We start from the raw sequence: 13,719 nt of genomic DNA on the forward strand, positions 1-13,719 counted from the left end.
ATTGTTTACTTGACTAACAAAAATTCACTATATTCATATAAAACTCCTAGTAAATTCATATAAAACTCCTAGCTAATTAGTTACTTTCGTACTTTCATTCCTTGAAGCATACCCATTGTGTCTTTAGATGATCCCACATGCTTCATTAGGTATTGTAGACCACCGGTACCACCGATTTGCTTCAGCGACTACGGAGGAACAACGTTACTGAGGTTTTGAGCATTCACCCTTCGAAACATTCTGCCGACCTTCTTTGGAATATTCTTCATTCCTTTTTATCAGTTTTGCTAATCTTTGTACTCTTCTAACATATATATTTTTGACGGAATGAACCGAACCTCGTGCTATCCGCACCATTCGAGATTTTTTTTTTTAACTCAAGAAGGGCAAAATATATTAAAAAGCATGAATACCACAAGAAGTGGTAGTCATGAAAAGAAAAGAGTTACAGAGTTGCTATAAATAACAAAGGAATCCAAAACTGAAAAATAGAATGAATTCGAGACTCGTTCATTAGATTAGGATTAGTACTCGTCTAACATATCTTTGGCGAAGGGCTTGGGACCTTGCCTCGCCTAGCACCTAATACAATATAGCTACTATCCATCACAAAAATAACAAAGATCTGTCTCCGTAGTCTTGGCAAGTTGACGCATCTCTTTGAGAAGCTTCCTGTTGGTGACAACCACTGGTTTATGTAATAATAAGATCATAGTTTTCCTTCTTAAACTTATCTAAACCTTGTACTGCAATTTTTACAGGATCTGAATCCTTATAACTCCCGTAACATGGGTTCTTCGATTTAGTTGTGTTTTGCTTCAACTGACCAATTAAACTCACCCGCGCAGAACGTGTCTACACAAACAAGTGCCAGTTTCCAACCTTTCTTCTGATGATAATATGCATATTTTGTACATCTTGTTGTCTTTCTAAAGCGTTGCAAACCTACAAACATTAAAACACTTTGTTTCCCCTTTTTCAGAGTAAAGGACAGCGGCTTCAATTCCATGTATCCAACATTTTACACAACTCGTCGAATATTGCCTGTCGGACTTGGATGATCTTGCGCTTGTCATGACCAGCAGCTAATTTATCAAGATTTACAATCTTTTTGATATTCAAAGTCAAAATTTTCACCAGCTCAAAGTTAGCACCAGTTTTCAATATAGCTCTAGTGATTTCATAAACGGAATTGCTATTCACCTCCCTATTCTCCACCTCCTTTCAACTCCTGTTAAATAATTAGGAAAACAAAAGAACGTCAACGATCTAAATTCAAGTTTTAAAGAAAATTATTGGATAGAAAACGGGGTGAAACTGATTTGATTTTTTTTTAATAAAAACTTACCAGCAGAAGTTGGTAATTGTAATTCACCTTTTTTACGCTTATGAGCTTGTAGAGCAACGTGAGCCATGCTTCCTGATACAGCAAAGACCGTCATCAATCCTAGCGAACTCTCCATTGGGTTCCTCTGTTTCTTGATATGATGTCAAAAGATTATCAATAGATGAAATCAGAGAAGAAGAAGCAGTAGTAATTGTTATGATGATGGGTTGGTGCTGCTGTTGTTTTATAGGCCATGATATCCATGCCAGTCTAGAACTAGGAAAAAGAACCAAAAATGTAACCAACAAGGAAAGAAAGCGAGAAATAGAAAAAAACCTAGGAGTACTGGTTGGTTTTGTAAGGAAGATGGGTGGTGTTTAATGGGGGTATATTTCTATCTCACTCTTGCTCGACCGGCCAGATCTTATACATACATTAGCAAATTCATGCATTAGCATACACAGCATTATTTCCAAGCTGCCAAACTAGTAACGGTATGTCAATAGTACTATTGATTGGATTACGCTTTCTGACCTCCTCAAGTCTTGATATTTATGCTTTCTTGTACGCCACTCGTCGATCAACGGACGTATTTTTGGCAAGTCTCATATATTCAAAGATTTGGCTAAATCTTGGATATTTGTTAGTTTTGGTATTTTATTATTAGGATAATTAATTTCTTTATTGTATTTATCCTGTTTTATGAGAATAATATATGCTTTAAGAATGTTCTAAATTTCTAGGTTTAATGTTAGGAGGCTATAAATAGCCTTTTCCTTTATCATTTTAATTAGCTTGGATTAGCTCGTTTAATGAAATCTATTATTTGGTTTAAAACCTGTTTTCTTCTCTTTGAGAGATTGATCATCATTGATCGTTTATTTGTCATTTGCTCCTGGATTGGAGTTTCTATCATCGCCGTTAAGGAGTGGATTCTCCTTGTTTTATCGTTTTTTGGGTCCTATTATCGGAGTGGATTCTCCGCGTGTCGGTTTATTTTAAATCGTTTCCGCTGTATCGTATCAGTAGGTATGTGTTTTCCAACTGTAGCACTGAGTACCGCTCTATGGCATTTATAGTTGCAGAAATCACTTGGATATGTTATATTCTTCGTGATCTTAGTGTTGGCCACCTTAAGACACCAAGATCAAGACTGCATCCCAAGAACCGGCTCAGAATGGGTTGAATTACTTATTTGTGCGTGAGATTACGACCTCTTCTTGCATGAATGAAGCTAAAGAACGTACCTCCAGGTTGCTGGAGGTTGTTGAAAAATCCATGAAGAAAACATTCCTGAGAAAGGAAACTTGAAATTGAAACATGACTCGGAGAAAGCGACTGGTAATAATATTATCTTCAAGAGGATCGTGCTTATATTACTTGAACAACGCAGTTCCATGAACAAAGAGTTGGAGAAATTGAGACAACTTGGATCAGCACGAGCAGAAGTCGAACGAGCTCGAGAAGAATAGCTACGTGCTGGCGGCACAAAGCAAAAGCATCCCAAGTAACTACCGTCCTGATTTGTATTAATTAAAGTTAAACCCTATCTATGTTTGAACTCTATTTCATTCGAATAGAACAGTACTTTTCATAGAAACATGGCTGGTCAGTTGATTACAATATATGTTTCTACCATGTTTCAGTTGGCCAATACTTTTCATATAACGATTCGTTATCTAAAGCCGGAAGTTGTTGCACTCAAAAACCGATCTGTTTTTGACCCTGATATGATATAGATAAAGAAGTAGCTAATGAAAGAATAAAAAAAACACAAGAGTATTGTAATAGAATTTTTTGATTTTATTGCTTTAGAGAAGAACTTACAATGTTTACCTTTAGGTTTTTTTCTGCCATAGGTATTGCTTCTTCTTCTTGGTTTGTTCTCTGCTCGTATTCCTCTAGCTTTTTCCTGTATCTTCTACAAGCACTCTAGGTGCCTATTTATAGATTTAAGATTATGCTAAAGCTAGTATACATAAAATGAGTAATTTTCTCTATTTTTATAACCTTCTAGGAATAGAACTCCACTGTTCCTTCTAGAAATAGAACTCTATTTCTAGAATTACTTGGAGAGTAATTCAGGATGTTTTTAACCTAGGATTAGGATATTCTAATGGTCCCCAAACCCTAAAACGGATCAGACCTCCCCCATTAGGAGGCTTTTGGCCCCTCGAAATCATTGACCTAAGAGGTGGGGATACTTAGCTTGCAGCTGCTCTTTTGAGAACCACTTTGCATGCTTAAAAATTTTTCACCTTAAGCCAGACTTGGAATAACTCTTGTTCTACCACTCTAGACATCCGTGTCTTCTTGCTAAGAACCATATCTTTTGTTGCTACTTCGCTAGGAATTAAGTCTTGCACAACCGGTAGTAAAGGAGACTCATTTCGCTCGTCAAGCAACGAAGGTTCAAAAAGCTTAAGATTCTCGACATTTGCTGTAGAGTATATTTGCATATAGCTTGGCAGATCTAGCTTAAAAGCATTAGTGCCATATTGCTCTAAAATTAGAAACGGACCATAGCGTATATGTTTTAACTTCTTTTGTGGCCCTTGTAAACGGTTCTTTCCAATAGCTAACCAGACAAGATCTCAAACTTGAAAAGTATGTTCTGTTCGATGCTTATCATGTCACTACTTGTACTGTGCTCGTGTTTTCTCAAGATTTTCACGAACTTTTTCATGGATATGTTGAATACGCTTAATAAACTTCATTGCAGTAGCATCTTCTGTCTGTTCAGTGTCCGTATGTTCTGTTCTAGTGAATATTAAATCAAACGGAGACTGTGGTACAAACCCATAGCATATCTCGTATGGTGTTTTGTTGGTAGAACAATGCAAAGCTCTGTTGTAGGAATATTGGACGAAGGGTATATTCTCATCCCAGCTTCGCGGCCTTTGTTGATTAAACCCTCGCAGTAGCTGAACAATATTGCGGTTGACCACTTCGGTTTGTCCATCCGTTTGTGGATGAAACACATTAGACCTTTTTAATGTAGTATCCAACATGCCCCAGCAACTTTCATGCGGCTAATGAATGAATCTCTAAGACCGATGTTAGATAAGTTTGCGATGGTATTCCTAGATGACATATTGATATACAGTCAAACATGGGAAGAGCACCTCTCACATCTGAAAACATTTTTACAACTGCTCCAGACTTCACAGTTGATGTTGAATATGAAGAAGTGTGAATTTTCTAAGAAATCAGTACACTATCTAAGGCACCTAGTAGGCAATGACGAAATTCGAAATTCGAATTGACCAAAGTAAGGTGTCTCCGACAAGATATTGGTTGCCACCAACCACACAAACAGAGTTGCGTAGTTTTATAGGGGCAAACCAATACTTGAGAAAAAATTTCAAGAACTACTCAGGTATAGCAGCACTGTTACTACGATTATTGTCCAAGGATAAGGCTATCATATGGGGATTGAAAGAGAAAGAAGCATTCAAAGAGTCGACCCTGATATGATATAGATAAAGAAGTAGTTAACGAAAGAATAAAAAAAAACACAGGAGTATTGCACTAGAATTTTCTGATTTTATTGTTTTAGAGAAGAACTCACAATGTTTATCTTTAGGTTTATTTTCTGTCCTAGGTATTACTTCTTCCTCTTGGTTTGTTCTCTGCTCTCAAAATGTTTACCTTTAGGTTTATTTTCTTCCTAGGTATTACTTCTTCCTCTTGGTTTGTTCTCTGCTCTCAAAATGTTTACCTTTAGGTTTATTTTCTTCCCTAGGTATTACTTCTTCCTCTTGGTTTGTTCTCTGCTCGTATTCCTCTAGCTTATTCCTCTAGCTTTTTCCCGTATCTTCTACAAGCACTCTAGGTGCCTATTTATGGGTTTAAGATTACGCTAAAACTAGTATACACCAAATGAGTAATTTTTTCTATTTTTGTAACCTAGGAATAGAACTCTAATGTTCTTTCTAGGAATAGAACTCTATTTCTAGAATTACTTGGAGAGTAATTCAGGGTGTTTTTAACTACACCCTAGGATTAGGGTATTCTAATGGGCCCTAAACCCTAAAACGGATCAAAAACACTTGGGCCATATGAAATACCAAGAATGTAACGCAATTTACGTTCTTAAACACTCCTCACTGATCATGGAAAATTTTTGTTAGTGCATAATTGGACGACGAAGGAGTCCCTTAGCGATGAAAATATGGTGAGTTTGTCAGTCACAATATTTGTGCAGAAAAAATAAAATTGGTTTACAATTTCATGAAATTTAGATTCATATGAACATCATTAAGCAAATAGATCATGAACTTACTTCACATACAAACAAATAAACAGATTTCCAGTTCAAACTTATTGAAAAAAATCGTCTGATTAGTCGGATGATTCGGATTCTAAACAAGTTGCAATAGCAGAGAAACGGGTAAAGAAGATGAAGTACTTGAATACGGACTTCACTGAATCCAAACCCGACAGCCAAATTCGACCGACATTTAAAAACCAGAGCTTGAAGGCTTGAACAATTCCGTAAAATGTCGCATGCTTTGATGTCACGTGCAAACAAGAAATTCATGAATCATGAGATGGGTTGAGATAATCTGCAGACATGATTCAAGAGAACAAATCCATTTCTTAAAGTAGCTTGTGCCACCATTTTTATCCACCCAGTTGTTGCTGGAAGTGTTGCCTTAATCATCTCTTCAATATCCGAAACTCAATAGATAAACCATCATTCACTTGAGCATTGATTTCTTAATATTCTGATCTTACCCAAATATCAAATATCTCCAAAACCCCCACTTACAACAAACACCGTGATAAGAAATAAGAACATCTTCCCATGAAAAAAAAAACATAAAGAAAGAAAAAAAAATAGTATCTGATACCATCCATATTCATAGCTCAATTAATACGTACCTTCATCTACTTCATGGATTTCTTTCATCTGGGAAATATGTTGCACCTCTGTTTTGTGTTCCTACAACTGCAAACTGAGAGAGATTTGGTCATTTGATTGAGGAAAAAAAATATGGAAACCAAGAGGGATTTAAGAATGTAACTCAGAATTAGTAAATTGGGTTTATCTTTCAAAAAAAAAAAAAAAAAAAAAAAGTAAACAAAAAAAAGGCTCTGTCACGATCCACATTTGGAGTTGGGAAGCATTGCCACGTTCTTGTCATGCGTCTATCGTATACGGTCACCTTCTTCTTTGCTTTTAAAATGACACGTTTCTGTTCTATGTTCCTCTGGTTTTGCATGACTTTCTTACTTTTTATCACTATGACTTTTTTACTTCTTATCACCCCAATATTTCATTGAAATTGACCGAAGACTCAACAACTAGCCATAGGTGGACTTTAATGTGTATTTTCAGTTGCAATGGTTCTTACTACGTAAGACCAAAAGAGACCAACTCCGTTAATGTTGTTGATTTAATATTAAGGCGAGCCCAGAATCATCACATGAGCAAATTTACTTTTTCTTTTCTCCGAGGTTTTATTACACCTGCTACGGTGCATGTGTCCAGTTGGGACAAATTTGTTTGTAAATGTCACTCGAATAATTACGAAGTACCGAATACAGCAGTTTAACCCGATAAACATGATTGTGAAAAATTAACCTCAAAGATGATGAAAAAACATGTGTTTGAACAATTGTAATGCCCACCAACGCCTAAATTTGTTGTTGACGTTGAACTGCCATGTATGTGTACAGTTTTTGCTCACGGAATTTTTTCGTCGGCCCTCCACTGCTACAACAGTCATCTAGTTAAGATGTAACAAAGCTGATATTATTTAAATTATAAAACAAAACAAAAATCAAAAGGGGAACTTAAAAGATGCAAAGTCGAGATGTACATAAAAGCCTACATCGACCAATTGAATGAGACTCGAAACATTATGCAAAACTAAGCATCATGAGATCAAGTTCAACTTCATATACCACAGCAAAAGGGTACCAGATAAAAAGAACCACACTATTCATATACTGTAAGATTGAAGGCCAAAAAAAAAAATACTTTAAGATTGAAGTGAAAAACCATAGTTTTCACAGCACCAGGCCCAACAGAGAATCAAACATTTTTACTTTAAAAACCAAATGGCATTATAACTTGGGTCTTGTAACTTTAAAATTTTCAGAGGGGAAATCAAATTAAGGGTACTGAGTTCTTAAAAATAAGTCTCAGAGAGTGACTAGTCGATTCTTCAGAAATGCTAAAAGGAGCAGCAGAGGCCATCAGACATAAAACATGAGCTCCTTCACACAGTCTTTTATCTTTGGTAAAGGGCGAACCCCTGCAGTTGCGGCCCTTGTATTCGCGCCTCCACCACCTCGATTGCTGGCAGAATCACTACCCTCAGAAGCATCACCCTCAATGTAATACCTCGCACGGAAAGCACCCAAATGCGCATAATACGCAGGGGGGACTGCAAAAGAGATGCAACTTATGTGATCATGAAGATTTATAAAAAGAGCGAGTCTCTAAACAAACGTATTAGTGATGTATAACCATCTAAACAGAACGAAATAGTTTAGACACGAACCTACGGATACAGACCGAGTGCACCTGGCATATCTGAAACAGAAGATGAACGATACAAGGTATAAGCACCACAAATTGAATTCAAGTCGAACTTATATACAACTCGGTAAGCAGTGGTAACAAAATAAATTATTAAGCTCTAAACTCAGAAGGAACTTACGTGTAACAAAGGTTGTTAGTAAGCACTTGCAATGAATTAGCAGTGAACTTGTTCTCATCGTACAGCACATGATAGTGAGTGGGTCTACTGGTCCCCTGCATAATAAAATATTATGTTCAATATTGTTGAAGGTGAAAAACATATAATCTTATCATTTACACAACATTAGACCTAAGCAAAATCATTAACGTAAATTACCTGGATTCCTGCATGACTACATAGATAGAAGTCGAACTCGGTGGGGTGGCAAATCATAGAATCTACAACAGTGCCTGAGGAAAATAGAGATAGTTCATATTACAAGTGAACTCAAAATATTACACCTTACTGTTCAAATATTGGGACAGTTCATACCAGGTAAGATGTTGCCACTCTTATCAGTCATGTTACGATCCATGTGATTAGCAGGGAAGAGACGAGTATGGTGTCTCTTTTGTACAACAATGAAGGTGATAGGTGGTAGATATCCTTCCTCAAGTGAAGCACAAGCCTTGTGAATTGCGTCTATTTCATGGAGCAAAACTTGTGCAAATTGCCCCTCACTTACTCCATCTCTGTAATGAAATTGGACAAGTTTCATAATCCTGAAGAAAATACAAAACACGACCAAATCCTACGTAGTAATACCCACCTGTAAAAGATTATCCTATGCGGCTTCCGCCCGGTTGATCTCCGAAAAGCTATCAAGTGCTCACTGAAACACAAGAAAATTCATATATTATTTTGTTTTCCACATCGAGTCGTTATAAAGATGTACTATCAAGAACCTTGTTAATATATTTACAGCACTACCAAGATAGATTATTTATTACCGGATCATTCCTCCATGAACAAGCTTATTGTCAACCTCCTGCTGCTTGTAAAGATCACTAATCAATTCTTGACGATGTGGTTGTGCTGAAACCAAGCAACGATACTTTGACACTTCTGGCCAGTCCATGGATGCGACCACCTGAATTGTGATGATAAGTCTAACATCTCCGTCAATAATTGCTATAAAAACGTATTTAAGAAATAGATAAAGAATGTAACAAACCGCTGCAATGGAAGGACTGGAATCTTCCCCAGGTGATGGGTGAGTTACATCGGCACCAAAGATAATTGTAGGACAATCAGAAACCAAAGGAAGTTGTTTCCTAATCACAGCATCAAGAACATTGTTCCTACCACCAACCTGACATAATGCCCATCGCATCGAACAGATATGTTAGTGCGCCAAAACAAACATATCATATCAAAAACTAAAATCTATTTGTTCATGAATTGTAACGCAAATAGTAAAACATATATATATCAGGATAGACAAACCTTCACATTAATCTTCATAGAGACGTTTTCTAGGTACTGCGGACTAACTTTGAAAGCATGTTTAGGTTGACAACATTGAGAAACAATTCCTAGTTCAGTTTCACAAACCCGTTTTATTGTCCCTGTGACAAAACATATAAAAACATTTTTTATGAGAGTAAATAAGAACATTTAAACTGAAACAAAGCATTCATCTACGTAGAAATTAGAAGTTACTGCAACTAACCATAGGATCCAGTTTGATCAGGTAATATGATCAGCAAAAGCTGAAGCTGGTTTCCCTGACCAGCCATGGTTTCAAGTTTAGAAGTTGCCTCCTTGTGAAGATCCACAAGTGCGCGCTCTATTTGACCGTGACCAGACCGGCCAGACCTCATTGGAAGTAAAGGTCGTGCTGGATCAATGTCCTGGGAAGAAACACACCAAATTAATCAAGTTATGTATTATAATAACAGACATGGGATGTTCTATGGAAAACAAGCTTACCACTCCTTTGCTCTGACACATTTTAACCAGCTGGTCAAAGAAATACTTAGCATTCTCAGTACTTGTTCTTTGGGAAAGGTTCAGGCAGGCCCAACGATCAACCTTACCACCATTTACCATTCGCTGCCATCATTAATTAAAAAGGTTACTATCAACATTTTTCATGGTACATTCGACTAAACAGAAAGTCATGTGCTTTTCATGAAGCACAGAATACAAAAGTAAAAAAAAAAAAAAACATAACAGCTTAGACCTAATATAAAGAATAGTATAGGCCACTGCATCAAACTGGTTAACAAATTATGGAACCCCGTTGTTGGAACCATTCAACAACAAACACCTTTGACTACTTTAAATTGGTTGCTTCACTTAACATAAGGCCCTGCCTCCAGATTTCAAGGAAATGAAATTGCCTTACTGGTCAATGTAAATCAGACTCAGATAATGCATCAAACAAACTAGAAAGCCGGGACATTAGAACATTTAGATCTAATACAGTTTATGAGATTTGGGGTAAAGCTTTACCGCGTTTATCATGTTCCACTGCCCCACACGAGGCTGAATTCTCACTTCCCGACCATCGTCATGGTACTTCAGCTGAAATGACAAAGGTAACATGTTAAAAGTTGAATCGGTAAAAAAGTTAAACCTAACATTATGCTTAGGCCCCGAGATATCTACCGTAGGAGGTGGCAAAACTCGAGCATCATTTATTGATGTCAACCTCCCTTCAACGTGAATACCAAATTCCTTGGCGTACTCATCTTCCGTGTAGCGGTTCTTTTGTACGATCTGCAACCAAAAATGATCTTCAATCAGAAGAAACATTTACTCACATAACAAGGCAAGTCATAAATCAAGTATAAAAAGAGACCACTTCGGCATATTTTTTTAATACCTCTATGATGTTAGTTTCTCTTTCTTTAGGTCGCTGGCAAGCCGCTCTTAAGAGGCCAGTTACTTGCCTCTCATTTAACTTTTTAGGGTACTTCTGCCCTTCCACTATTGCACATACCTGCATGTTATACAGAATAACAAATTAGATATTTTATAAATGAAAGAAACACACATATATCTGTTATACAAAATAACAAATTGCACATCTTATAATTGAAAGGAACACACAGAAGAAGATTGGTTAAAGGGAATAACCTCCATAGGCAAGTATACGGGTTTTGCATCACTCCCAGCTTGCAGGCATGGCCAATGAGCATACTTTAACTGAATGCCGTACTTTTGTTTGAAGTACCGAACCACAGACTCATTTGTTCCATCTTCAACAGGGAACCTTGTGCACAGAAAGAGAAAATGAGCATCTAGTAACTTATTTTAAGTATAAGAGATACATCTCTGGAGAATGCCTTTGATATTTAAATCTCATCTATGCAATATCTTACTTTTTTATCTTTGTCCTTGCACCAAAGGTAACAACAGATAAGATGACATCAACAGGAAATCAATAGTAGTAATTTTTACTCTTAGTGTATTCTCATGATCGAGGACATCATACTCACGTTAGCTGGTTTGTAGGTTGAGATGTTATGCCATAGATTTTTTGGCGGTTGGCTTTCCTATGAGTCAGCTCAACTCGAACACCTCTCAAGGTCCTTTTTATCTATTAGGATAACAATAAAAGGAGTAAGATAATAAAGAAGATACAAGTTGGGGCCAGTATTATTGGCTTCTATCAAAAATTCTAACAATTATTGTAAAACCAAAAGTACACAAACCTTAAGGCGGTCTATATCAGATAATGGTCTTTGAGTATCTCGTATGTTCAAAAGTTTGATCACATACTGAGCAACATTAATTGATTGATAGAACGAGGTGGCGGAGACATCTGCAGAAATCAAAAATAATAAAGGTAAGAACTCTCAAGTCACAAACGGTATGTCATTGAATCCTTAGAAAATCACCATTACAGGAAGGAAGAAGTAGAACCTAAATTAAGAGATAACCCCATTTGAGTGGGACGGATGCTCTGGTAGTATCCTTTCCAGCACTCTAGACCATCACCGATGTCCGTTTTGCCTCCCAATTCAGGTGAAAAGAATGACCTTCCGACCACAACATGACTGGGTATAAAGCATATCAACATATTAATTTGTGAACAGCATGCGAGCCATACAAAGACAATAAAACTGTATGTTGATAAACTTACTTTCTAGATGGTGTTTCTCTCATGACCACATCAAGAACTTGGATTGTTTCTTGTGGTGAATCTCTTTGCCTACCAGCTAGAAATTGGTGCAAGTGGTGCAAGTCAGGTCGAGACGCAAGTTTGATTGCAACTTTAAACTTTCTTTCTCTTCTGCAGTCACCAATCAGTAATGAGTAAATTGTTGTCACAAACAGGATATACACACACAATGCGCAAAATTTGAAATTGGTATAACAAAAGGAAAACACAGAAAGAAAAAAGAACATGCATACTTATAAATAGCTCCCTTTTCGTCCTTGTCGGTTTTCTTAGAACCACCTTTTGTTTGCTCTTTGTCAGCCAAATCCACAATAAACTCCATTCCTTGAAATGGCAAGGGACCAGCAGTGTATAGACTTTTCCGGCCATCATAAACCGGCTGCAAATTACCCAAATGCGACGCTCGGTATAAACCAACTAGTTGGCTTATAACAGCTCGATTCACACCTCTGGATGTAACCTCAGGGGTAATAGAAACCTATCACACAGCACCAAAACCATTATTATAACCCAAGTTCAATAGATTAAGAAAATGTTCGGAAAATAGCAAAATTATAAGAAAAACAGATCAAATCCAAAAAAATAAAAATCAACAGTGTTGACAATACAAGAATCGTACAATAAGAAGATATGATCTAGTAGCATTACTATTACAGTCTTAACAGTAAAAACAAATTCAAGAAATTACCCAAATAGAATTGAAAATTTACAAAAAGATCATTCATGGGGGAAAAACAAAATTGAAATTGAAAACAGAGAAGATATTGAATAAGAAAAGAAATTACACCCTACAATTGAATCAAACAACAAACAAAAGGAACCAAAAAGAAAAAACAGGAAGAAAAAAATTCAAAAACGCAAAAGATGGAGAAACACATACATCGTAGTGGTGAAGATCCTTATCAGCAAGTTTGACAAGGAAGTGATTCGCTTTGACAACACATTTCGCACCGATCGTTCCAAAACCTGGACGAGCAGGATACTTTACTGCTTTTGATGAAGCCGGTGGAGTAGCAGTTACAGTAGAAACTGATTCTTGAATAGTAAGAGTTTTCTGAACATCTTGAGTAAGTAAATCTACACTAGTTGATGACCTAGAAGATGAACCAACTTCTGGAAGTGAAGAAGTTGATGACCTAGAAGATGCACCAACTTCTGGAATTGAAGAAGAAATAGAAGAAGAAGAAGGTGAAGGTGAAGATACTGGCGTTGTTGGTGCTCCTCTTCCTCTTCCACCCCAAACACCACCACCGCGACCTCCAGTTCCAATACCAACACCACCACCACGACCACCACTACCAGTTCTACGACCTCCATCGCCACCACCACCACCACCAACACGACCACCGCCTCTCATATTACCCATACCTCCTCTACCGCCTCGATTCGACATTATTAAGAAGACAAAACCAGAGAAGAAAGATTTTGGAAAAGATTTTTAAAGAAGATGGATTTCTATGAGAGATTTCCAAGGGAGAGAGAAAGGGAGTTGAGAGAAGATGGGTAGTTGGAAAGACTGATGGTGGTTCTGCCTCTCTCTTTTTTTACGTGAGAGGGAAGGTGCGTGAAAAGACAAAGCTACCCAATGTGCTTTAACGAGAGAAGTAGGTTAAATTGTAGATAAGGGAGATATGTGTTTGAAAGCCGTAATTTGTAGAGAAGTAGTAGAGGAGTGCGGGACCGGATTTGTTAGTATGGAAGGTAGTAGAATATCTTTTTCTAAA

General features: G+C 37.1%; 1 protein-coding gene and 1 pseudogene across 1 annotated transcript; both read right to left on the reverse strand.

Moving 5' to 3' along the window:
• Window positions 1-535: 535 nt before the first annotated feature.
• Window positions 536-1,794, reverse strand: LOC113311801 (annotated as a pseudogene).
• Window positions 1,795-7,218: 5,424 nt separating this feature from the next.
• On the reverse strand, window positions 7,219-13,497 carry LOC113309748 (protein argonaute MEL1-like). Its single transcript, XM_026558261.1, has 21 exons — window positions 12,876-13,497; window positions 12,229-12,473; window positions 11,957-12,106; window positions 11,737-11,870; window positions 11,526-11,635; window positions 11,310-11,410; window positions 10,948-11,083; window positions 10,694-10,810; window positions 10,477-10,587; window positions 10,321-10,392; window positions 9,796-9,918; window positions 9,536-9,716; window positions 9,310-9,431; window positions 9,038-9,175; window positions 8,814-8,953; window positions 8,633-8,695; window positions 8,356-8,555; window positions 8,200-8,273; window positions 8,002-8,096; window positions 7,843-7,874; window positions 7,219-7,725 (listed from the first exon to the last, which is right to left on the reverse strand). Exons 1-21 carry the CDS (start codon window positions 13,386-13,388, stop codon window positions 7,535-7,537), a joined length of 3,048 nt encoding a protein of 1,015 aa, XP_026414046.1. The 5' UTR covers window positions 13,389-13,497; the 3' UTR covers window positions 7,219-7,534.
• Between the last annotated feature and the right edge of the window lie 222 nt (window positions 13,498-13,719).

Source organism: Papaver somniferum, chromosome 9 (genome assembly GCF_003573695.1).
Source record: "Papaver somniferum cultivar HN1 chromosome 9, ASM357369v1, whole genome shotgun sequence".
Classification (NCBI taxonomy): domain Eukaryota; kingdom Viridiplantae; phylum Streptophyta; class Magnoliopsida; order Ranunculales; family Papaveraceae; genus Papaver; species Papaver somniferum.

What these genes read in the sequence shown, in the direction of transcription:
- LOC113309748 (XM_026558261.1), bottom strand. Translation starts at nt 13,388, where the DNA reads ATGTCGAATCGAGGCGGTAGAGGAGGTATGGGTAATATGAGAGGCGGT. An exon ending in AGAGAAACACCATCTAGAAA is followed by an intron (nt 11,871 to 11,956) that starts GTAAGTTTATCA and finishes CTTTATACCCAG; the next exon opens with TCATGTTGTGGTCGGAAGGT. An exon ending in CCAGTCCTTCCATTGCAGCG is followed by an intron (nt 8,954 to 9,037) that starts GTTTGTTACATT and finishes ATCACAATTCAG; the next exon opens with GTGGTCGCATCCATGGACTG.